Source organism: Tachypleus tridentatus, chromosome 1 (assembly GCF_004210375.1).
Source record: "Tachypleus tridentatus isolate NWPU-2018 chromosome 1, ASM421037v1, whole genome shotgun sequence".
NCBI lineage: Eukaryota > Metazoa > Arthropoda > Merostomata > Xiphosura > Limulidae > Tachypleus > Tachypleus tridentatus.
In genome coordinates, this window is record NC_134825.1 from 114,859,155 (window position 1) to 114,884,529 (window position 25,375).

Sequence of the window (25,375 nt, forward strand, 5' to 3'; positions counted from 1 at the left end):
AATATGATATTTGAAAAGAAAATGTTCATTAAAAGCACTGTAATTAAAGTTCTTTTCTTATGTTTTAAGCCAATGCTAACGTGGTTTTTTATTTCATGTTAGTGTTGAAAATCAGTTACAATAGTTTATGCTTGACTGACATTGAGTCATTCATATAAATAAAACCATCCAACATAACTGTTAGCCTGATTTTGTAACAAAATTTAAACTTCACATTTTAGGACAATGAGGCTTAAAGGTCTCAGGAATTTTAAAATCAATGTGACAGTTATTTTTAATATTGACAAAAGCTCTAAGTCTCTAATAACAACAGGTATCACCTCAAATATAAGAGACTGTGGCAAAGGTATCTTTCCTAGGTGCATTCCCTTGAAAAAGAAGATCCAGAGGTCTGGAAAGCAGGTAATTTTGCAGTCACAAAAAACCACATTTTATTTGACTTTTTAGGGACAAACAGATCATGGATGTCAAGAGAAACATACAGTGTTTTAAGGAGTATCTCATTCAATACAAATGCATGACAGAAGTTCTTCATTATTAGTTACTTCTGAGAAGGATGAATGGAGAACACAAGATGTACTTTCCAGACGGGAAACTGATGTCATAGCCTGTCACATATTGCCATTTGTTTGGACCAAGAAAGCGTGAGGAAGTTGACAAATTGTAAATCATTGATTTATTAAACATTCATTTCAGTTATCCTTAAATATAAACTATTGACATATCAAACAAACAATACATTCAAATGCAAGTCACAAAAGTAAAATATCTGATACATTCCATCAAGATGTGCAGCCTGGTATTTAACAATACCCTTACTCAGTTATCCCTCAAGCAAAACATACACATTTCCTTCAATTAACAGAAAATTCCAACAGACGTTGACTATCTAACAGTCACAAACCAACCACAAACAGTATACACTAATTATTAACTTTTCAGATCTGAAACATTACCTTATGTTAGGACTTTTGGAAGCTTGAACCATTTCTGAAAAACATTTTTCCAAGTGTCCTTCAGCACCTTTCTGGTCTACCTACTCAAAAAGAAAGTAGTAGTTTTACTTGGCTGAGGCAATGGAAAGAGTGAGTGCTACAGACAGAAATTTAAAGAATGCAAATAAACACAAAAAAGAAAGGTATTCTTAATTTCAAACTTAAAGTAATATATTTTATTTTCAATATTACTAAGATTCATTTGGCTTTATTAATGTCACTGTTTGTTTTTTGAACTTTGCGCAAAGCTACTCGAGGGCTATCTGTGCTAGCTGTCCCTAATTTAGCAGTGTAAGACTAGAGGGAAGGCAGCTAGTCATCACCACCCACCGCTAACTCTTGATCTACTCTTTTACCAACGAATAGTGGGATTGACCGTCATATTATAATGCACCCACAGCCGAAAGGGAGAGCATATTTGGCACGATGAGGATGCGAACCCGCAACTCTCAGATTACGAGTCGCACGCCTAAACCCACCTGACCATGTTACTAGAGAATGATACAATTCTTTCAAAATTACATAATAAAATGAATATTCAATCAACAATGATGATTGATACTTTAGCTTATGGTAATACACTAAAATATAAGAAACACAGAGCCATTAGGTAAACTTTGAGCCTGACATACATGTACATACCAGATTGATCAGAACTTGTCTTCCATAGTTGAATATCTGATTATTGAAGTGTTTGGAGAAACTATCAATCTGAAATAGAATAAAATCTTGTATTTTACTTATCAGTTGTGGGGAATATTTGTGTTGTTATATTTTTAAGGTAACTTGTACTGAATGAAATATTTGTTTTGTTGTATTTTTTAAAGTAATTTGTACTGAATGGATATTTGTTTTGTTGTATTTTTAAGGTAACTTGTACTGAATGGATATTTGTTTTGTTATATTTTTTAAAGTAATTTGTACTGAATGGATATTTGTTTTGTTGTATTTTTAAGGTAACTTGTACTGAATGGATATTTGTTTTGTTATATTTTTAAGGTAACTTGTACTGAATGAATATTTGTGTTGTATTTTTTAAGCTAACTTGTACTGAATGAATATTTGTGTTGTTGTATTTTTTAAGCTAACTTGTACTGAATGAATATTTGTGTTGTATTTTTTAAGCTAACTTGTACTGAATGAATATTTGTTTTGTTGTATTTTTTAAAGTAACTTGTACTGAATGGATATTTGTTTTGTTATATTTTTAAGGTAACTTGTACTGAATGAATATTTGTGTTGTATTTTTAAGGTAACTTGTACTGAATGAATATTTGTGTTGTATTTATTAAGGTAACTTGTACTGAATGAATATTTGTGTTGTATTTTTTAAGCTAACTTGTACTGAATGAATATTTGTTTTGTTGTATTTTTTAAAGTAACTTGTACTGAATGGATATTTGTTTTGTTATATTTTTAAGGTAACTTGTACTGAATGAATATTTGTGTTGTATTTTTAAGGTAACTTGTACTGAATATGTGTGTTGTATTTATTAAGGTAACTTGTACTGAATGAATATTTGTGTTGTATTTATTAAGGTAACTTGTACTGAATGAATATTTGTGTTGTATTTATTAAGGTAACTTGTACTGAATGAATATTTGTGTTGTATTTTTTAAGCTAACTTGTACTGAATGAATATTTGTTTTGTTGTATTTTTTAAGCTAACTTGTACTGAATGAATATTTGTGTTGTTGTATTTTTTAAGCTAACTTGTACTGAATGAATATTTGTTTTGTTGTATTTTTTAAAGTAATTTGTACTGAATGGATATTTGTTTTGTTATATTTTTAAGGTAACTTGTACTGAATGAATATTTGTTTTGTTGTATTTTTAAGGTAACTTGTACTGAATGAATATTTGTTTTGTTATATTTTTAAGGTAACTTGTACTAAATGAATATTTGTGTTGTATTTTTAAGGTAACTTGTACTGAATGAATATTTGTTTTTTAATATTTTTAAGGTAACTTGTACTAAATGAATATTTGTGTTGTATTTTTTAAGGTAACTTGTACTAAATGAATATTTGTGTTGTATTTTTTAAGGTAACTTGTACTAAATGAATATTTGTGTTGTATTTTTTAAGGTAACTTGTACTGAATGAATATTTTTTGTTGTTGTATTTTTTAAGGTAACTTGTACTGAATGAATATTTGTTTTGTTATATTTTTAAGGTAACTTGTACTAAATGAATATTTGTGTTGTATTTTTAAGGTAACTTGTACTGAATGAATATTTGTTTTTTAATATTTTTAAGGTAACTTGTACTAAATGAATATTTGTGTTGTATTTTTTAAGGTAACTTGTACTAAATGAATATTTGTGTTGTATTTTTTAAGGTAACTTGTACTGAATGAATATTTTTTGTTGTTGTATTTTTTAAGGTAACTTGTACTGAATTATTTTACTGATATTATGTACAAAAATACTTATTAATACTCATTAATAACACTTTTAAATCATTTAATTTCAAGATTTCATAATGATATACTGAAACAAAAATGAATATGAGACAGTGTTACCTAAGAAAAGAAGCTTAGATCACACTTCATTTGTGAGATTTAGTCTCACAGAATTAGCATTGGAAGTTATGATGAAAATAGATCATAATATGACCAATAACATGCACCAGGTGTTAAATATGAGAAATATGAAATATTGTATTTGGAATTACATGGAAAAAAAAGATCACAGTTTAACAAAGTTTTATTTTTGTAAATAAATCAACAAACAAGAGATTCAGAAATTCTAACCTTATATTTGTGTTGATAGCACTGCTACACTAATAACATAATGCACATATCATTAGACTAAAAACAAGCTGTACAGAAATACAAAAAAACCATACTGGATTGTAAGGGACAGGAAATGTGATTTTTACAGGTTTGATGTTAAATGTCTAAAAACCTTGCATGCAACATTTGTGGTTCTGAGATGTTCATAATGTTTTAAAACAGTGCACATATTTTATTTCACTTTGTATTTCTAAATATCACTGTTTAGATGTGTTAAACAAATTTTACTCTTCCATTTTAAGAACACAAATATTTCCCCTTTAAGAGCTCTGCCACACACATTTCTCCCTCTAAATCATTGCCAGGAGTGAAAACATATCCCCTCAAAAGCATCGTCCCGACCACTTACACAATCCCCTTACAGCACTACCAGGAGCACGTGCCCCCCCTTCTAAATAATTATCTAGAGCAGATATAAAGAAAGATTATAATTTTAGTTTTAGCCTTGGAAATGCGAGATTGTATTTTTCTAACACAATGAAGAACAGGTGTTCCCATTCAAACTTACCAGTTTTAAAATAAGTTATGAAAAATATGAAAGTGTGTACCTGAAATACACCTGGAACCTAAAGAGTTATTTATCCATCAAAGTGACAGAGAAAGAGTTAAAAGTAGTTACCTTCTTGTATAAAAATGTATTTCCCAATTGTATAAAGGATATAAATGTGAAATGGCAGTCCTTGACTCATAAGCATGCTTTCAAACTTTAATTTTTATCTGCAAGTGCTAAAAATAAGTCCAGAATTATAAAACCTTTCACACAGCTAAACTTATCAAACTTACAAGGTTCTGCATGGTTAAACTAAACTTACATGATTCTGACTATGAATGACTTGAGGTGGAGACTGAGCTGTTAAACTAAGCTTGCATGATTCTGACTATGAATGACCTCCAGTGGAGACTGAGCTGTTAAACTAAACTTACATGATTCTAACTATGAATGACCTCCGGTGGAGACTGAGCTGTTAAACTAAACTTGCATGATTCTAACCGAAAACGACCTGAGGTGGAGACTGAGCTGTTAAACTAAATACACCTGGAACCTAAAGAGTTATTTATCCATCAAAGTGACAGAGAAAGAGTTAAAAGTAGTTACCTTCTTGTATAAAAATGTATTTCCCAATTGTATAAAGGATATAAATGTGAAATGGCAGTCCTTGACTCATAAGCATGCTTTCAAACTTTAATTTTTATCTGCAAGTGCTAAAAATAAGTCCAGAATTATAAAACCTTTCACACAGCTAAACTTATCAAACTTACAAGGTTCTGCATGGTTAAACTAAACTTACATGATTCTGACTATGAATGACTTGAGGTGGAGACTGAGCTGTTAAACTAAGCTTGCATGATTCTGACTATGAATGACCTCCAGTGGAGACTGAGCTGTTAAACTAAACTTACATGATTCTAACTATGAATGACCTCCGGTGGAGACTGAGCTGTTAAACTAAACTTGCATGATTCTAACCGAAAACGACCTGAGGTGGAGACTGAGCTGTTAAACTAAACTTACGTGGTTCTCATTGTTAATGACTCGAGGGGAAGGTTTTCGTTTCAAGTTTGGCATCTGCGACCAGAATAACGGAATTGAACCTCGTGTCTGGAAAAAAACATGTTCTGTTATTGAAAATTCTAAAGTCCTGTATTAAAACTCTATTTTTAGAGACAGTCTTTTTAAAATGTACACTTCTCATTCTGTGTTATAAAGACATGATATGAGCTATAAGTAGCGTAATAAGATACTGCAACACTTTGATTTTATCAATCAAATTCAGTGGTAGGACAGTTGTATATTCGTTGTTTTTTTCTAACTATTAAAATTACCATTAAGGTAAAATGAAAAAACCTGTGTCTCACAGATCTGATCGAACTTTCATTAGTTTGATTATCAATAATTATACTGACTGGACAATCCAATGATAACTATTTTACTTTTACCTAAACCTGACAACAAGTATTTTGAGGACTATTTAAAAAATGTTCATCAGACATTTCCTAAAGATATCTCTTATGAAATAGCAAAACTGAAAAATGTTTACTTGTACAAAAGAGGTCATGCAACCGTCACGTTCCACAATTTGTTCCGTCTCTATAAAGTTCGCAACGTGACCTTCAGAGTCGACTCCTCTCATAAAATAGCGGGTGCCGGCATGTAACCAGCTTCTCCTTGAAATTAGACACCACGTGAAGGTTTTTCGATTGATGACGCTAGTCTTAATTGTGATAACTGTTATGTTAAAGATCAAAATGGATAAACTACTAACATTACTTCAGACAGGAAACACACAGTGTCTTTCGTCTTGAGAAAAATTACCACAAGTTGTACAACTATTATCAGTAATTTTAAACCAAGTTTTATATGAGTTTGAAATGGAAAAATAAGTAGTTGTGTACTAGAAACATTGTAAATTATTCGTCACTGTGTTAAACTTATAATAAAGTTTTCTTGTTTTATCTATTCAAGACAACTCTAAACTTCAGAAATTGACTTGGATTTAACACACGTATAGATTAAGTACATGTAAATTAAATGTACCTTGTGGCAAATGTTAAGTATACTTAACACAATTAATATCTACACACAAAACTGTTACTACTGAAATAACTTTCCTTCATTACATCAAAAACTTACAGAATTTTAACAAAAACTTGAAAATGTTATACATTGAACAAACAGCAATACACCACATAATACAATAAACATCAAATTTCACAGGATTCAACATATGGTGCATTACCCTTTCTTGGAGTTGTTAAAATTCAGGAAAATTGTACAAGTGCAGATAAGAAGTTAATAACACACGTTGCACATTTTGACGCAGCTTGTTTATCACCGACAGTATACATTCATAATAAGACTGCAGCTTGTTTATCACCGACAGTATACATTCATAATAAGACTGCAGCTTGTTTATCACCAACAGTATACATTCATAATAAGACTGCAGCTTGTTTATCACCGACAGTATACATTCATAATAAGACTGCAGCTTGTTTATCACCGACAGTATACATTCATAATAAGACTGCAGCTTGTTTATCACCGACAGTATACATTCATAATAAGACTGCAGCTTGTTTATCACCAACAGTATACATTCATAATAAGACTGCAGCTTGTTTATCACCAACAGTATACATTCATAATAGGACTGCAGCTTGTTTATCACCGACAGTATACATTCATAATAAGACTGCAGCTTGTTTATCACCGACAGTATACATTCATAATAAGACTGCAGCTTGTTTATCACCGACAGTATACATTCATAATAAGACTGCAGCTTGTTTATCACCGACAGTATACATTCATAATAGGACTGCAGCTTGTTTATCACCGACAGTATACATTCATAATAAGACTGCAGCTTGTTTATCACCAACAGTATACATTCATAATAGGACTGCAGCTTGTTTATCACCGACAGTATACATTCATAATAAGACTGCAGCTTGTTTATCACCAACAGTATACATTCATAATAAGACTGACTATGATACTAAAACTTCTAAGTAAGTTCGATAATATTTTTCACTACAAAAGATACAACCATGTAAAACTGGAAGGCAATAACGATGAAGCTGCAAAGAGAAAAAAAACAGAAGAAAAAACCTCAGAATGTGTTTGTAATTAACAACAAAAGGTCAAAGATCATTAAGAGTTAATTGGCATTTAACACTCCTACAAAAAGTGGGGCCTAATAGGCCCCAGAGCAACTTGAAAGGTTATTAATATTAGGCTAATAATTTTGTATTTAAATGAAATTGCCATTTAAATCCATTAATGAATGGATTAACGAGATTCCCACTGTCCCTATCTACTATCTAGCGAAACCACAGCCAGAGGAACGGGCTTAGAGAAATCAGGACTAGAAACGTCTTTTCGTAGGAGTGTTAATAAACAGATCAGACAAAACACTTGCATGTGAAAGTGCACAGAGACTGGCTGAGAGAGAGAGAGATTGTACAAAATAAAGAACAACGAATGTGAACATCTCAAAACACTATAGAACCAACATACAGTGGAACCCCTCTAAGTGGCCACCCCTCAGATTAGGTCACCCCTTGAAAGCGGTCACTCAATCACAGTCCTTTTTTTTGTACAGTGAAACCCCTCTAATCAGGCCAGTTTGTCTCAGTCCCGAAGGTGGCTTCTTTACAGGGGTTCCACTGTATTTCTAATGTGTAAATAATGTGACAAAATGAAAAGTGGTCAGTGGACAACCACTACTACTAAACAAATCAGACTAACATCTCAGAATGGCTGGCATGGGTATTAACATTTTTAATGATAAGGAGAGAACAACGTTTTGACCTTCCTAGGTCATCTTTAGGTCACCTTTCTTAACCTGAAGATGACCTAGGAAGGTCAAAACGTTGTTCTCTCCTTATCATTAAAAGCGTTAATACTTATACTAGTCATTCTAAGATAAATTTTTATTTCAAGTGGGTTTCTTGTCATCAAGAAATCAGACTAACGTTCTATGTGAGATGTCACCAGCTTGTGAAGTTCGTAGGTCACGAATTATATACAAATTTTAATAATAAATTTTATTTCACTGATTGTCCACAAGTTGTCCAGAAATAAGAAGCCCGTATGTTTGTTCATATGTAAAATAAATACGCTACAACTAGAAATCAATTATCCAAAGAATATAGACTGTCACAAGAAATCTTGTCAGAACACAAACTTTCAAAAACTATGCATAAACATAGCACAAAATACATAATTTAACATTTAACTTTTTACTAAAACTAAGCCTGACACACATCCATCACTAATGTTATTAAAGTAATAGTACAGTAAAACCTGTTTAAGCCCGAGACTGCATCGGGCAGAAACCTGTGCAGACCAGAAATACCAAACTTTTGCACCATTACCTTAAGATTTCTCTTATAAAAGGCTCTCTATGTATTTGAACCTGTGTAACATGAATGGAAAACTATCTTTTACCTACCTCATCTATCAATAAGTAGGATCAGAACCTGAGTAAGGTGGAAAAATAGTTTTAATTATATATTAATAAATTCTTGTTTAATTAATAATTTGTTGAAATATTAATAAATTTTCAGACATTTTGTTACAGTAAGTATTGGTTAAATATATTCTGTTCTTTTTTCTGCCATTATTATTCTAGAGGTCGCTATTCAAAAGAATGATTGACTGTATTTTGGTCACATTTGCTGATGGAAAACTAGAGAAACCATGGATAATAGGTAAAAGTAAAAATCCTCGCTGTTTCAAGAATTTAAGGAAGAATCAACTTCCTGTGGAATGGAAAGCTAATAATAAAGTGTGGATGACAAGTGCTATATTCGAGGAATTTTTGAACAAATTAAACAAAAGAATGGAACAAGAAAACAGGAATGTTCTACTTTTCCTAGATAATACAACTTGTCACCCAGAAGTTCAACTTTCAAATGTTCATTTAATCTTTCTACCTCCAGGTACAACATCTGTTCAACAACCACTAGATAATGGAATTATACAGTGTATAAAATTGAAATACAGAAAATTGATGCTTCAGCATATTATTGCAAACATGGACGACTGTAAGAGAGCATCTGAAACGACCATGAAAATTGACGTGTTAGATGCAATTGCATTTTTAAACCATTAAATCAAATGCATAATAAAGTGCTTTCGAAACTGTGGATTTATTCTTGATAATGGCGGAGACTGAAGAGAAGTTCTTTGTTATGATGATTCTAGTGAAATCTAAACTCTGAGAAGGTTGATGCAGATGATTCTGTGAACGTGAAAAGTTTTGTGAACGCTGAGAAGAATGTTTTAACAGAAACTGATGAAATTCACTTAAAATCTAGAAAAGAATCATAAGATGGTAACAATGTGAGAGATTCAGAAGATGAACAAAATGGAAAAGATAGTGAGGAAATAGAAATTCCTATTTCATCACAAGTGTTAAGTTATATTAAAACTGTCAAATTGTATGAGAAAATGAAGGGGGAAAATGAAATTCATGAAAAGGCCATAGAATTAGTGTTCTCTTTTAACCGCATGAGAAAGTCCATTAAAAAACGAAACAGTTGAACATGGACACTGTCTTCAAATAAATTTGATTATGATTTTGTGTACTTATGTATATTTTGAATGTCTGTTTTTGTTCTTATTCTAATAAATATAACATAAACAGTATAATAACTTTATTCACAAGCATCTTACTTCCCTTGAGTCAAGCAAGTGTGACATTCCGCTCAAAGATTATATATAATTAAGGAAATGCATGTTCACTGTATAAGCTGGAAGTTGTACTCGGTTCCTTACTTGAACATTAATTCTCAAATAACTAACATATCAGAGTAAATGAAATGTGCCAAGCAGGTGTTGTGCCACAAAAAATGAAATTTTGATTAGAATTAGTAAATATTACTGAGAATTCTTTGATAGAGATACCACATAAAACCTGTACTAAAATTATATCCTACCTCTGGTTGCGCAATTAAATCTCTCATCAAGAAGTTGTTCCATACAAACCTTTGGTCAGCCTATAAAAAAACAAAACAAAAGGTGTAATTAAATGTGATGTGTACATTCAACACCCATCTTCCTTTTCCTTCTTGTAATACAATATATGATATTTGACACAATAATCCAAGTAAAACAAAATTCTAGAATATTTACAAAACTGAATTAGTAAGCCAAAATAAAATAAAAAATTCTTTTTTGACAATTTACAAAATATTACAATATATTTTATGGTGCATGTGTGTCTCATTCCATGTAATGACAAACATGAACCCCAACTTTTCTCTGGTAACCATGCTATTCAACCTCTCATGTCTTCAGCAACTGTCTGGATTGACCAATCAGGTGCATGCCATCTCAGGGGTACCCATTCTGTGACCTTTCTTGTCCATCTTCATTTCGAGCCAGGTGTCCTACCCAGCTCCGCTCGTTGGCCGCGATGTTTCTAAGAGTATCCTCGACACTAAATGAAGGCCAGATTATTTATAGGTCTTCTATTTCCAAGAATGATACCAACCACCATCCTTCACTGTCATTATGTCCTGGTGTTCAATGTTCCAGTTTAATTTTCCAAGTCTCATTGCCATATGTCATCATATATTCCTCAAATGTCTTTCTCATCAACCTCATATAAAGATGCATCCACTTTTCATGATTTTACCCAGTCTTCCAAAAACACACAAGCCAAATCACCTCAACAAACTTGTCCTTATTCATTGTGGTAAATTGTCAGCCTCCTCAATGACTGTCCCATTGACAGCAAAGTCCTCTTTGGCGACACGTTTACTGAACACCACCTTCATTTTATTGGTCAACAACGTGTCAACAATATGTTGTTGAGAAATCAGCATTTTCACACTGTTGATTAAAGTCTGGTTTAGATTTCAGTTTGTACATCTTCACTCTCATAATAGGTTGAATGGCCTATTCATCCTTAAGTTCATACGTCTCACTTTCCTTGAACAAAGAGTGATAGTAGGATCATTCTAGACACCTGGCATTCTTCTCAGGGTCAAACTTCTTGACCAGCTTACTCTGGACATTTTCAACAAGCTTCCCATCTTCCTTCAGCATGTCAACAGTGATGTTGTCTTCATCTGGTAGCATGCCTGTCTTCATATTCTTGATGGCTGTCTCCACCTCCTTGGACATTACAAATAAACTAATTTCTCAGCAGAGTTCAAAGAAGCACCTTGTGTAGATTGTCTGTATTGCCAAATACTAAAGTGTGAACAAATAAAACCTAAACCCAGCAGTCGTAATGCTGAAACGTTACATGTTAAAAAACTAGAGGAGCCCTCCATATGAAGATGTGCCTACACCACACAATGGTGATCATATTTGGCTCTCCAAAAATATGAAAATGTGTCCGTGTGTTTGCCGTTATCAACTGACATGAATCACTTTTAGCAGAACAATGAGGAATAACATTCTAGATGTGTCCATTAAGTTTCCTCAAGATCTAATCATTTTTGATTGAGTTATGGGACATAAACAGTGTGTGTGTTTTCCTTATGGAAAAACCACATCGAGGCTACCTGCTGTGTCTACTGAGGGGAACCAAACCCCTAATTTTAGCACTATAAATCCAAAGACTTAATGCTGTCCCAGCATGGAATGCGTAAACAGTGTGAAAAATCAGTCCCCATGTGAACAGATAAGAATTTTTTGTACTTTTGTGACCTTTGACCTCAACCTTCCAAAAACCAATCATACTGTGTTGGTTCATAGTATAAGTGTATTCCATATTCCATAGATATCCATTCAGTCATATACTAGAAATTATGCAGACAAACACAAACAAAGAAATGGATAAAAATACAATCTCCAACTGACCTCAATAAAGGAGGTAATAAAATGGAACATGCCACTTATGAAAATCAAACAGTCATCAGCTCCAAACATTTAAATTTTCATAAAGAATTTTAACAGAAAACTCGAGACTGTGAATCTCTATTAATCTGGTTAAATAATTTTAAATTATTGTATAACACAGAAACTGTCATCTTTTTATTATTATAAAATCAAATTTTCACTCAACCTGCTTCAGAAGAGAACCAGTTAGATCCCAGAATAGAAAACTTTAACTTACTCTTTCAAAAAGAGACATCTGTAAGAAATCAGGACTTGTATTATGAAGTCTCTGCAGTGTGTGTGTCAAATCATAAGAAGTGGAAAAGTAGAAGTGTGGGGTGTGGAGAACAGATCGCACCATGGACAGATAAACCTTGTTATATTGAATCTGTAACAGCATGAACCACACCTTAATTTTAGTATTTTTCACATAACAAAGACACATATATCTGTTTATTTTGTGTGCCTCAAAAATGCCTGCCAACTGTCTATAAGTTCTCGAAACAAATAAATTATCTCCTAATATTTATTTCTACCAGGCTGAAGCTTCCCAGTAAAGATGAACTAATATGATTACAAGCATAAATGTATCAAAAAAATATTGAAATGCATTGATAAAGAAATTGGTTAGTGTGTTCCAACTATATCAGGCCAGTTTGATTGGAAATATACAGGTTTTTTTAAAGACTTAAAGATAACAATTTCTAAAACTTTCACAAACCTTCACTGAAGGATCCAAGTTTACAACATTTGCATACCAATATGAGGTTCATGACCAGATATCTGTATAATAAATTTTTTTCTTTTATTTTTGTATATTGATGAATAATTATATTCAGGTAATAGACCTGAGGTACTTTTATATAAAATTAATAAAATCTTTAGTCATTTCCTAACACTGTCAACAAAAAATAAATACTTACATCCTTGAGATTTTCATTAAAAAAATAACCAAATATATTGTTCCAACACAGTGGAGTGTAAAACCAGCATGTTACCATTCTGACATGGTCAAGTGTCAAACTTTTGTTTCCATTCTCACATGGTCAAGTGTAAAACCAGCGTGTTACCATTCTGACATGGTCAACTGTAAAACTTTTGTTTACATTCTCACATGGTCAAGTGTAAAACTTTTGTTTCCATTCTCACATCGTCAAGTGTAAAACTTTTGTTTTTACTCTGACATGGTCAAGTGTAAAACTTTTGTTTCCATTCTCACATGTTCATGTGTAAAACTTTTGTTTCCATTCTCACATGTTCACGTGTAAAACTTTTGTTTCCATTCTCAAATGGTCAAGTGTAAAACTTTTGTTTCCATTCTCACATGGTCAAGTGTAAAACTTTTGTTTCCATTCTCACATGGTCAAGTGTAAAACCAGCGTGTTACTATTCTAGCATGGTCAACTGTAAAACTTTTGTTTCCATTCTCACATGGTCAAGTGTAAAACTTTTGTTTCCATTCTCACATGTTCAAGTGTAAAACTTTTGTTTCCATTCTCGCATGTTCATGTGTAAAACTTTTGTTTCCATTCTCGCATGGTCAAGTGTAAAACTTTTGTTTCCATTCTCACATGGTCAAGTGTAAAACTTTTGTTTCCATTCTCACATGGTCAAGTGTAAAACTTTTGATTCCATTCTCACATGGTCAAGTGTAAAACTTTTGTTTCCATTCTCACACGGTCAAGTGTAAAACTTTTGTTTCCATTCTCACATGGTCAAGTGTAAAACTTGTTTCTATTCTCACATGGTCACATGTAAAACTTTTGTTTCCATTCTCACATGGTCACATGTAAAACTTTTGTTTCCATTCTCACATGGTCAAGAGTAAAACCAGTGTTGCCATTGTACTGACATGATCAAGTGAAAAACATTTTTATAATTGTTTTGATATGATCAAATGTGAGATTTTTTCTTCCTACAATTAGAATTAAAAATCTCTGGAAGAAATTAGATGTATCATTATGCACAAGTTTTACTTCCTAGATCAGATCACCTGTTCTTCTGTAAGATGTAAGAGAGTTCTAGAATATGACAAGATTTCTGTTTCTTCTACCCTCCATATATTTTGGCCGTTAATTTCTCCAACTTTAGACTTCTTGGTAATTATTACAAGATAAGGTCCTATGGAGGCAGAGAGCAGAAGAAATTAAAAAGAAAGACAACAAAATGGAGAAAAATATATGAATGTGTAATGAGAAAAATATATGACATAGTGAGGTCACAATGTCCACTGTATGTGTGATTAAAAACATTAGAAAGACAATATATAATTAACATATGACAATTTCAAAAGAACATGAAATCAAGCTAGTAATCATTTTTATTTAGAGAAAATGCTACCTGAACACGCCAAATTATCATTAATAAGATGACAAAAACATGTAAGGTTTAAAACAGATATAGATAATGTAAAGCTACATCAAATATTATGATCTATCAAATGAAATTCTAGGTAACAGCAAGGAGCCAAAACAGGGATTTGTAGTTTGAGTAAATAATGTCTTTTCTCTTTGTACACTCCCAATTTGAAGATTTTAAAATTCCCTATTTTATTTCTTTATTTTTATATAACTCCAGTAACAACAATCAACATTTTCATTTGAACTAAAAATATTTTCTTACAACTACAGTAACTAAAACTACCTTCAACACCTTCGTCACAACTACAGTAACTAAAACTACTTTCAACATCTTTGTTACAACTACAGTAACTAAAACTACCTTCAACACCTTCGTTACATCTACAGTAACTAAAACTACCTTCAACACCTTCGTCACAACTACAGTAACTAAAACTACTTTCAACATCTTTGTTACAACTACAGTAACTAAAACTACCTTCAACACCTTCGTTACATCTACAGTAACTAAAACTACCTTCAACACCTTCACACAACTACAGTAACTAAAACTACTTTCAACATCTTTGTTACAACTACAGTAACTAAAACTACCTTCAAAACCTTCGTTACATCTACAGTAACTAAAACTACCTTCAACACCTTCGTTACAACAACAGTAACTAAAACTACTTTCAACATCTTTGTTACAACTACAGTAACTAAAACTACCTTCAACACCTTTGCTACAACTACAGTAACTAAAACTACCTTCAACACCTTCGTTACAACTACAGTAACTTAAACTACCTTCAACACCTTCGTTACAACTACAGTAACTTAAACTACCTTCAATCCCTTCGTTACAACTGTAGCTGATAACTAAATTTGTTAAACTAAAACTCTAAATATTGGACTATACATTTAATCACAGTTTCTATAATTGATTTTGTCACTCTACCGGAAAGCAAGGTAATTATACCAACGATGCCACAGATCAGCCTACCGGAAGCATGAGGAGGAACTTGGTCCTGCTGAGCTGAAAAAAAAAAAATTATAAATTAGTTTATGAAACTGATCATCTATTTGTATGACCAAGTCTTACAAGTTTATATGAAACGAGATACAAAACTTCCTCTACACATTTTATTAGAAACATGGAAACCATTTCAGAATAAAATTATGCTCATTAAGAAATGTTTAGTTGTTTTAATTATACCTGTAAAGTTTTTATTCTAGAACAAGATAAAAACAATATAATGAACTACGTATTTTTAAGTTGTAAAAATATTCGTTTAATCTGTGTTTAAATGTACAATCTGCTCAAAAAATGCAAATAATTTGATTTGCAAATCACACTCTAACAGGATTGCTTGTAATCAACACAAACTTACATCAAACGTGAATACCCACTACCAAGGGAGAGAACAAAAAAATACATGCAGGTAGTTTTAGACATGCTCTACACGTGAAAAGCCTTTGTTGTTCTGTATTTTATCTGATGTATACACATGTTACTTCATTAAGACTAAAATCTTCATACATAGATCCATGCCAATATGGATTAATTTGAAGAAACTTTTGTTTCTAATAACTTCCAGTAGTTTCTTTACTTCATATCAATAAAGTGTACACCTAATATCAATGTTTTTCTTTCAGAAAATAACTTCTGGTTTTTGTTTTTCTGTGGCTTCAAATGTTCTCAGTTACAATTACCTTAATTCAATAGCATAACAGCTTGGAGATTTGAAAACATATTGGATTGTTGGAAAGGCTTCAGAACAAGGCTAACACAGCTGAAAAGGTTGTCAGTCAATAAGTTGTCCTCTCTTGAAGGAAAGAGAGTTAGACAATATCCAGCTGAAATCTTTAAAACTATTAGGATGAATTAGCAGTGTTATCTGTCATCTTTTTTTAGAGATAACAGCAAGAATAGTTGGATAATAGAGCATAAATATAAATTTTGTCAGTATAAGTGTCATATTCAGGTAAGAGCATTTGATTTTTCTACAGGCAGTTAGCCTTTGGAAGGGGTTACACCTTCATATGTGGTAGAAGCAGTTAATTTAAGGGAAAACTTAATAAATATGTGACTGATAAGATCTGGCTTTGAATGTTTTAGTTTTAGTTTAGAATTTAAGATAGAGGAACTGACAGCCACGATGGATCAACATATTGTTTGTTGTCCTTAAATAATATATTCATTGTGTCTGTATTGGATTAGAAGTAGTAAATTTTTACAACTTTGCATAATGAAATACAAAATACAAATAAACAACAACTGAAAATTTAAAAGGGAAGAAATGAAAATCATAGATTTTCTTAAAGATTTTTCTTACCTTTGAGAGATATTTCTCTTGATATGCGATCTATAACAAGTACTTCATTATGGGAAATCTGTGGCTCCAGGAAAAAGTTTTCAGCTGTAACGTGACTAAAATAATAAGATGATTACTTTTTACAGTTTAATAAAACTGTAACAAATATTCCTATGCAACAGCCACATGTCTGTCCTGCTCTGTATTTCCTGAATGGTTAATCATATAAAAATAAACTATATATCAAAAATGCTAATTTTGGAGAATGCATCATAAGAAAACGATTTTTTTTCTCCAACAGTTTACTATGAATATTAATTCAACCTGTCAATTGATGGAAAGAAATAATTTGAACAGGAATAATGTATGAAAAGAGGAACTTGTTTGAGTTTGAGTCTAAAAGATTGTATTATAATCTTTAGGCCCTATACTTAATTACTGTCATCTTATGTTATTGACTTACTTATGTACAGCATCTGATATTCACCTCACGAGGTGAGGGACTGATGGTCTAACTCACTGCTTCTCAACTGGAGTTCTTTGACAAACATACAGAGGTTCCACAGAATACAAGGTTCCATATATTCTAATACATAAATACATGCTGGTCACATAATTTCTATTATATTTTTTTATTAATATAGTGGTTCTCATAAGGATGCAACCTAACAACAAGTCACTGTGTTGTTTTAACAAGTGAGTGAGACAAGGCACAAAAAGGTGCTTGTACTTTTATTATTTGAGAGAGCACGCTTCTCGCAACGTATGCCCAAGTAATTGGCTTAAGAAATTGTTCATGTTTTTCCTGTATGTCTGTCAGTATACAGATGCGTTAAACATGTTTGCTGTCTGGAAGTATTGAAACAGTATTACAGTAATGTTTTTATTGTAATGAATACTGTGGAGAGTTCCATGACATTGCTTCTTCTCCTTACAGGCATGCCAATGACATTTATGAAAAAAAAGAGGTAAAGGTATATAGCCTGGCGCCAGAGGTGCCACAGCTCGGCGCAGCCTCGCCTGACTAGGGGGTCCGGGGGCATGCCCCCCGGGAAATTTTAAAAAAATGGATGCTATTTGGTGTGATTTGGTGCAATCTGGGACATAATTTCTTTATGTTTTTTGACATTGCAATGTTAGAAAAGTACACAATATATATCATATAAAATAACAAAAGGAAATTAAAAGACGAAATCAAACTAATAAAAACTATAACTTTCATTTACAGATTTTAGCAGATTGATTTATTCTTTTAATTTGCATTCATTTTTTAGAAGATATATCAAAATATCTAAAATTAACAAATAAAATAAAAAGTAAATAAATGAAATTTAAGATTGTTTATTTGCTATTTATTCAGTTTAATTTTTTTCTAAATCAAAATATATTAGTAATATGAGTTAATAAAGCCAAAATAACTCAGTAAATATTTCAAATACAAATCATTTTATTATTATCCTTTTTGTCATCAATAACATCATCATCATCAACTACTGGTATGCTGCCAATTAAATGTTTTACAGTCATTGCCAATAACTACTTCTCTGCTGCATATATTCCATACAATTTTCAAATCACATAAAATTACTCTTTTGACTAATCATGACTACCTACAGTTCAAATTGTTCATCTATGCAATCTTGTCATTATACTACTGGTACCTTAATGTCAGTGAATTTTCCATTCTTTCACAAATTGACAATACAAACTAAAACAGCATATGAAGGAAAGCTATGACATTGCTTAAAAATTCAACTACTGATATGGTTCAATATTAAACTACTGATATCAGTGATATGCCTCAGAAATTAAATTTTGTACAGTCACTGACATCAACAACTACTGCTCTGCTGCATGTATTCCATTAAAATTTCAAATTACTTAAAATTACTCTACATGACTACCTACAGTAAAACTTGTTCATCTATACAATCTTGTCAGTAAATTACTGGTACCTCAATATCAGTATATTTTTCATTCTTTCACAATACAAACTGAAACAGCAAATCAAGGAAAGCTTTGACATTGCTTCAAAATAAAATTAATGATATGCTTTAAAATAAACCACTGGCACTGTATGCTGCAGATAATAATAAGACGTTTTTCAGTCACTGATATCAACTTCTGCTCTGCTGCATAAATTACAGTCAAATTTCAAATCACTTAATTTCCTTTAATCAATCTTGGCTACTTTCCTCTTTTTCGAGACAAGGGTTTCCAGTGCTCTCTTCCAAGCTTTTTTTCTCTCCTTCTCTGAATGGGCAGCTCTCTGTGCCTCTGCGGCTTTCTGGACTTTTTCTTTAGCCAAGGTGGCTGGGCCAGATTTCACAGAACCATAGGCCTCAAGCCTTTCTGCCCTTTTCTTCAGATTCTCCCTCAGCTTTGAGGTATACTTTGAAGCTGCTGATCTAATGTCCTTACACATTCTCTTGTCTACAGGATCAAAATGAACATCTTTCCTTTTCAACATTTCAATCGCTGTTGTTTCTTTGGAGCGTAGAGAATATTTTATCGTCTGGTATGCACACGATACCAGACCACGAGACCTGCAACAAGACGAAACGAGACTGCCTCCAAGATAGCGGTCAGATTTATTTTTTTTCTGCAATAAACATTGAAAAAATACGATTTCTCCTCAAAAACCACCTAATCGGCCCCGAAATCGCTCATATTTTCTCCTCGAATTTACACGAATCTCGTGGGTGATCGTTGGCCGTGTGAAAACCGCGGAAATCCGCGTTTCAGCGGAAAAATGGCACGCATGTCCTTAGAACCTTCACACCATTCCTTTCATCTTCACAAATATTGACTACGTAGGAGTTATCTTCAGCCGATACAGTTTTACTTTCATAACAGGTTAAGTGGTCTCCGGAAAATTTGCCTTCAGAGGTATATTTAAGACAGTATACGTAAGTTAATTTAAGAGAAAGCCTGAAAACAATATCAATGATAAAAGTTGGTTTAAGATTTTTATTGTTGTTGTTAATTTCTTCAATTTAACTTTAGAAATTGTGACAGCTGGGATGAACAAATATGTTCGTTGTTATCCCTAAATGTTATGATGGTTTAAGATTGTTGCTGTTGATTTCTTCAATTTAATTTTTCAACAGTTTTACTTTACTTTAAAAGGTGTGACAGCTGAGACAAACCAGTATGTCCGTTGTTATCCCTAAATGTTATGTTTAGGTGTTATTTTTTTCCACGTTGGTGTTATATTCAAACATAATTTTATTGCACAGAGTTGAAGACAGTGGTTTGAAATGAATGTTTCTCCTTTAACACTTCTTATAAAAATTACAGTTGTCAAGAAAGTCCAGTAGCACTCTTTTCTTGCACTCAGTACAATGACAAGGAACAATGGTATCCAGTGAAAAAATTTCAAGTTACTTACTGAAACTGAGCAGTCTACAGTGATAGATGCACCCAATGCACTGAAACCTAAACATATTACCAATAATGTACTGCAGTCGGACTAGTCTGCTTTATTTAAAAACCAATTTTTCTCACTGAAATAACACAAGAAATGACAAAACAAAGTTATGAATGGCCCACTAGATAATCATATTACATATACAAAGAACTGGGTTTACTGCACTAGATAATCATATTACATATACAAAGAACTGGGTTTACTACACTAGATAATCATATTACATATACAAAAATTGGGTTTACTACACTAGATAATCATATTACATATACAAAGAATTGGGTTTACTACACTAGATAATCATATTACATATACAAAGAATTGGGTTTACTGCACTAGATAATCATATTACATATACAAAGAACTGGGTTTACTGCACTAGATAATCATATTACATATACAAAGAACTGGGTTTACTACACTAGATAATCATATTACATATACAAAAAATTGGTTTTACTACACTAGATAATCATATTACATATACAAAGAATTGGGTTTACTACACTAGATAATCATATTACATATACAAAGAATTGGGTTTACTGCACTAGATAATCATATTACATATACAAAGAACTGGGTTTACTACGCTAGATAATCATATTACATATACAAAGAATTGGGTTTACTACACTAGATAATCATATTACATATACAAAGAATTGGTTTTACTACACTAGATAATCATATTACATATACAAAGAATTGGTTTTACTACACTTTTCATATTTAATAATCACTATTTTTAGGAAAAATACCATTAAACTGTTTCAACGGGAATCTGCTAGTTATTACATAATAATTATTGAACTGTTATTTTCGACATTTGTGTAATTCACAAACCAAATATCAAACTATAATACAGGGTGTTCGGAAAGTCGCTGTGCACTTATATATTTATTAACAGACATGTTTCAATACAGGAGGTAAATATGAATGACAATTATAAACAATGTTGAAAGTGATTCCCGTTGGCATCAATAGAGGCATGGATCCTTCTTATTTTGTTTCTAAACACCGCTATCAGTTGCTGGCTTGAAATAGACTAAATAGACATATGATTACAAAACTGTACAGTGACTTTCCAAACATCGTGTACATAAAACAGAGTTTTTAAACCAAACATTCAAATAACAGCTTATAATACACTGCAGAAAATAAGAAAGTAGATCAAACTTTATAGCAACAAAAATTTCTTTATATTTCCAAACATGCATTATGTCATTGCTCATATTAAATGAAATTCATCTGGCTTCCTAAGTTCTAATATTTGGTGTCTCTTTTTTCACAAGAGATTTCAATTCAAAATAATCTTATTATTATATTTTAAGTTGTTCACTGACTTTATAAATAAAATTATTTAAAAACAATACTTCAATAAAACATGGTCACTGTGTTTACATTTTGATCCACAATACTGTTTACTCACAGTATAATTTAAAGTTTATTAATAAAACATGGTCACTGTGTATACATTTTGATCCACAATACTGTTTACTCACAGTATAATTTAAAGTTTATTAATAAAACATGGTCGCTGTGTATACATTTTGATCCACAATGCTGTTTACTCACAGTATAATTTAAAGTTTATTAATAAAGCATGGTCACTGTGTATACATTTTGATCACAATACTGTTTACTCACAGTATAATTTAAAGTTTATTAATAAAGCATGGTCACTGTGTATACATTTTGATCCACAATGCTGTTTACTCACAGTATCATTTAAAGTTTATTAATAAAACACGGTCACTGTGTATACATTTTGATCCACAATGCTGTTTACTCACAGTATAATTTAAAGTTTATTAATAAAGCATGGTCACTGTGTATACATTTTGATCCCCAATGCTGTTTACTCACATTGTAATTTAAAGTTTATTAATAAAGCATGGTCACTGTGTATACATTTTGATCACAATACTGTTTACTCACAGTATAATTTAAAGTTTATTAATAAAGCATGGTCACTGTGTATACATTTTGATCCACAATGCTGTTTACTCACAGTATAATTTAAAGTTTATTAATAAAACACGGTCACTGTGTATACATTTTGATCCACAATGCTGTTTACTCACAGTATAATTTAAAGTTTATTAATAAAGCATGGTCACTGTGTATACATTTTGATCCCCAATGCTGTTTACTCACATTGTAATTTAAAGTTTATTAATAAAGCATGGTCACTGTGTATACATTTTGATCCACAATACTGTTTACTCACAGTATAATTTAAAGTTTATTAATAAACCATGGTCACTGTGTTTACATTTTGATCCACAATGCTGTTTACTCACAGTATAATTTAAAGTTTATTCATAAAACATGGTCGCTGCGTATACATTATGATCCACAATGCTGTTTACTCACAGTATAATTTAAAGTTTATTAATAAAGCATGGCCACTGTGTTTACATTTTGATCCACAATGCTGTTTACTCACAGTATAATTTAAAGTTTATTAATTAAGCATGGTCACTGTGTTTACATTTTGATCACAATGCTGTTTACTCACAGTATTATTAATAATGGAAGAACAATTGTTAATGCACAAGACACACGCAGAAAAACTGAAATAAAATATTGGAAGGCATAGTTTTTATGTTGCAGTTATAGGAACAGTAAAATTATTAACAAAAGAATAAAAATAATGCACTTGTGAATCAGTCTGAAGACAAACAGGCAAACCAATTATAATTTCAACTGTGTCATTCTGGGCCAGTATGGATTTTGAATAATAAGAGCATATAACAGTATATCAACTTGCCCTACTGTGTGTTAGAGTAAATAAGATTTGTCCAGTACCAGGGATAATCAAAACAACAGATTTACAATGTTCTGAAGCCTGAGATGAAACACAATTTAAGATTATTATCAGCTATATTACACCATCCCATCATAACTTTTGCCTTAAATGTTGGATGCTTTGCCAAATCAGTCATGAAATACCACAAAGCCTAATGATTTATGACTGATGAATAAAAACCAGTACTTATTCTAAATGCATGTCACTTCCTAACTATTTCAAGGGTTTTGTTATGCTCAGAAAAAAGAAAATGTATCTATTGACATAACCAATGGTCCAAGTTTAACTGTCAGACTAGTGCCATGGCACTGAATATAGGTTTATCCTGTGACAACAAGCACTGAACAGTAAATTTAAAAGTAATAAAAAAATAACTGGAAAAGACCAGTATAGATGTTACATACCACTGTTTAAAATAACAGTAGTTGAAGACACAGCTTCACCTCTATTACAGTTTTCTTTAAAAAAGTAGATATATATATATTTTCCTTGTCATTGGTTACAAATTCTGTTGTATCTGAATGGTCATTATTAAACACAAAAACAGGTTATAAGTGTTATATGATTATAAGTATATCTAACCTTTTAAACTTTCTCTCATGAAACACAACATCCAATAATTTCAAAATTCAAGAATGCCAGTGTACTTCACTCGGACTTTGTTAATAATAATTATAAAGTACTATTACCACATTACTTTTTATCTTAAAAACAAACAAACTTTTTGTGAACTGTAAACGTTGGATGTATATCACACAGCAATATTCCGTTCTATTTATTTCTACTAAAATTAATTATATTATTAATAAAGAAGTCTAAAGAATCAAACTTACAGAAGTAAATCTTCATACACATAAAAATTACCAAAGGCAGATGCTACACCAAAGTTAGACATAACTAGAACGAGTAATTAAATTTTTCATTACCAGACAAACGTTAATTAGGAAAACAGACGTTACTGAAACTCAAAATTTATTAAAACACTAACTTGAAAGTGAAAGAAACAGACAAAACTAAAAAATACACAAACAATACCGGTGATAACCGCGGTAGGCGTTCCAGTATTTACTTTCTCACAAGATCGAATAGGACGCCCTCTTACGGCCAACAGTTTTATTATAGGTCTTAAATATTTGCAGTTCCAGTATCTGATAAACTATCATCGCTTGTTCGTTTGTTTGTTTTTGAATTTTGTGCAAAGTTACACGAGGGCTATCTGCGCTAGCCGTCCCTAATTTAGTAGTGTAAGACTAGAGGGAAAGCAGTTAGTCATCACCACCCACTGACAACTCTTGGGCAACTTTTATTAACAAATAGTGGAATTAATGATATATGATAATCCCCCCACTGCTAAAAGGGGCAAACATATGTGATGTGACAGGGATTCGAACCAGCAACCCTCAGAGTCGAGTGCTGTAACCACCTGACCATGCCGAGCCTGTAGTTTTGGCTTCAACAACAACAAACAAATTAATTTCGTTTTTTAATGTTTATTTTCAGGTATTTTCTTGCATTATGTTGATTATCTGAAATCGGTTTCAGGGTTTTAACTTTTTATATAACGTATGATAATCAGTTTTTCGCGTTTTTTTTTCTCAAAATATTTCTCTGCAAAAGTTCAACTTTACTTATTATGTGTATAATAATTAATTACATGTTCAAATAAGCGGTACACAATAACAACAAAAATGGTTATTTGTGGTTTGTTGATCTTATAAGCTTGGTTGTCTCCCAGTGACACAGCGGTTCATATGTGGACTTACAACACTAGAAACCGGATTTTGATACCCCTGGTGAGCAGAGCACAGAGAACTCATTAACTACAAACAAATAAAAACTAATTTTGGCCTTTTTTTTTTCTCCTTAGAATCAGAAGCATATATTTCCTCAATAATATAGCCTCGTTTTCAGCTTTAGGGATTTCTTTAAATATGTGGAAGGTGGAGACAAGATGGGGTAACATCACATTCACCAAGTGCATGTGAACAATACTTGGACTATTCTTGAATCCAGGATGAGAATACTCTTTTAACTCGTAGTGCTATGATATTCGAATCAATGTAGATGTTTGGAAGCATATTCATAAGAGCCACACGAGGGCTGAGGAAAATAGACACCATAATTAAAGTTGAAAAAAATATTGAATTCTCAGAAGATGTCCAAACATACATTAATGGGAATCGATAGAAAGTTGATTGCGATATATGTAGATCAGTGGTCTGATCCTATATATTGAACAAATATTATTATAATGATGTAAAGCTAAAGTTTCCCGCTAGGATAGCTGTAAGTCTTAAGATTTACAATGATGAAATCAAGGTTTAATTCCCCTCAGTGGAC

The 25,375-nt window shown here is 31.9% G+C and overlaps 1 protein-coding gene across 4 annotated transcripts in view; it reads right to left on the minus strand.

Annotated features, from left to right (window-relative positions):
* LOC143258715 (phosphatidylinositol-3-phosphatase SAC1-like) overlaps positions 1 to 24,133 on the minus strand; it is a 40,470-nt gene extending 16,337 nt beyond the window's left edge. For 2 of the 4 annotated variants that reach the window (XM_076447817.1, XM_076518202.1), the window contains exons 1-11: positions 23,869 to 24,121; positions 16,812 to 16,906; positions 15,434 to 15,511; positions 14,127 to 14,254; positions 12,372 to 12,521; positions 10,240 to 10,299; positions 7,341 to 7,374; positions 5,832 to 6,019; positions 5,306 to 5,392; positions 1,638 to 1,706; positions 957 to 1,036 (exon numbers count right to left, since the gene is read on the minus strand). In XM_076447817.1, coding sequence (XP_076303932.1) covers positions 957 to 1,036; positions 1,638 to 1,706; positions 5,306 to 5,392; positions 5,832 to 6,019; positions 7,341 to 7,374; positions 10,240 to 10,299; positions 12,372 to 12,521; positions 14,127 to 14,254; positions 15,434 to 15,511; positions 16,812 to 16,906; positions 23,869 to 23,930 — 1,031 coding nt within the window. In that variant the 5' untranslated portion in view covers positions 23,931 to 24,121. Of the gene's footprint in view, positions 1 to 956; positions 1,037 to 1,637; positions 1,707 to 5,305; positions 5,393 to 5,831; positions 6,020 to 7,340; positions 7,375 to 10,239; positions 10,300 to 12,371; positions 12,522 to 14,126; positions 14,255 to 15,433; positions 15,512 to 16,811; positions 16,907 to 23,868 lie in introns of all 4 variants that reach the window. The other 2 variants (XR_013011921.1, XM_076447828.1) reach the window with 2 other exon arrangements.
* Positions 24,134 to 25,375: the final 1,242 nt, after the last annotated feature.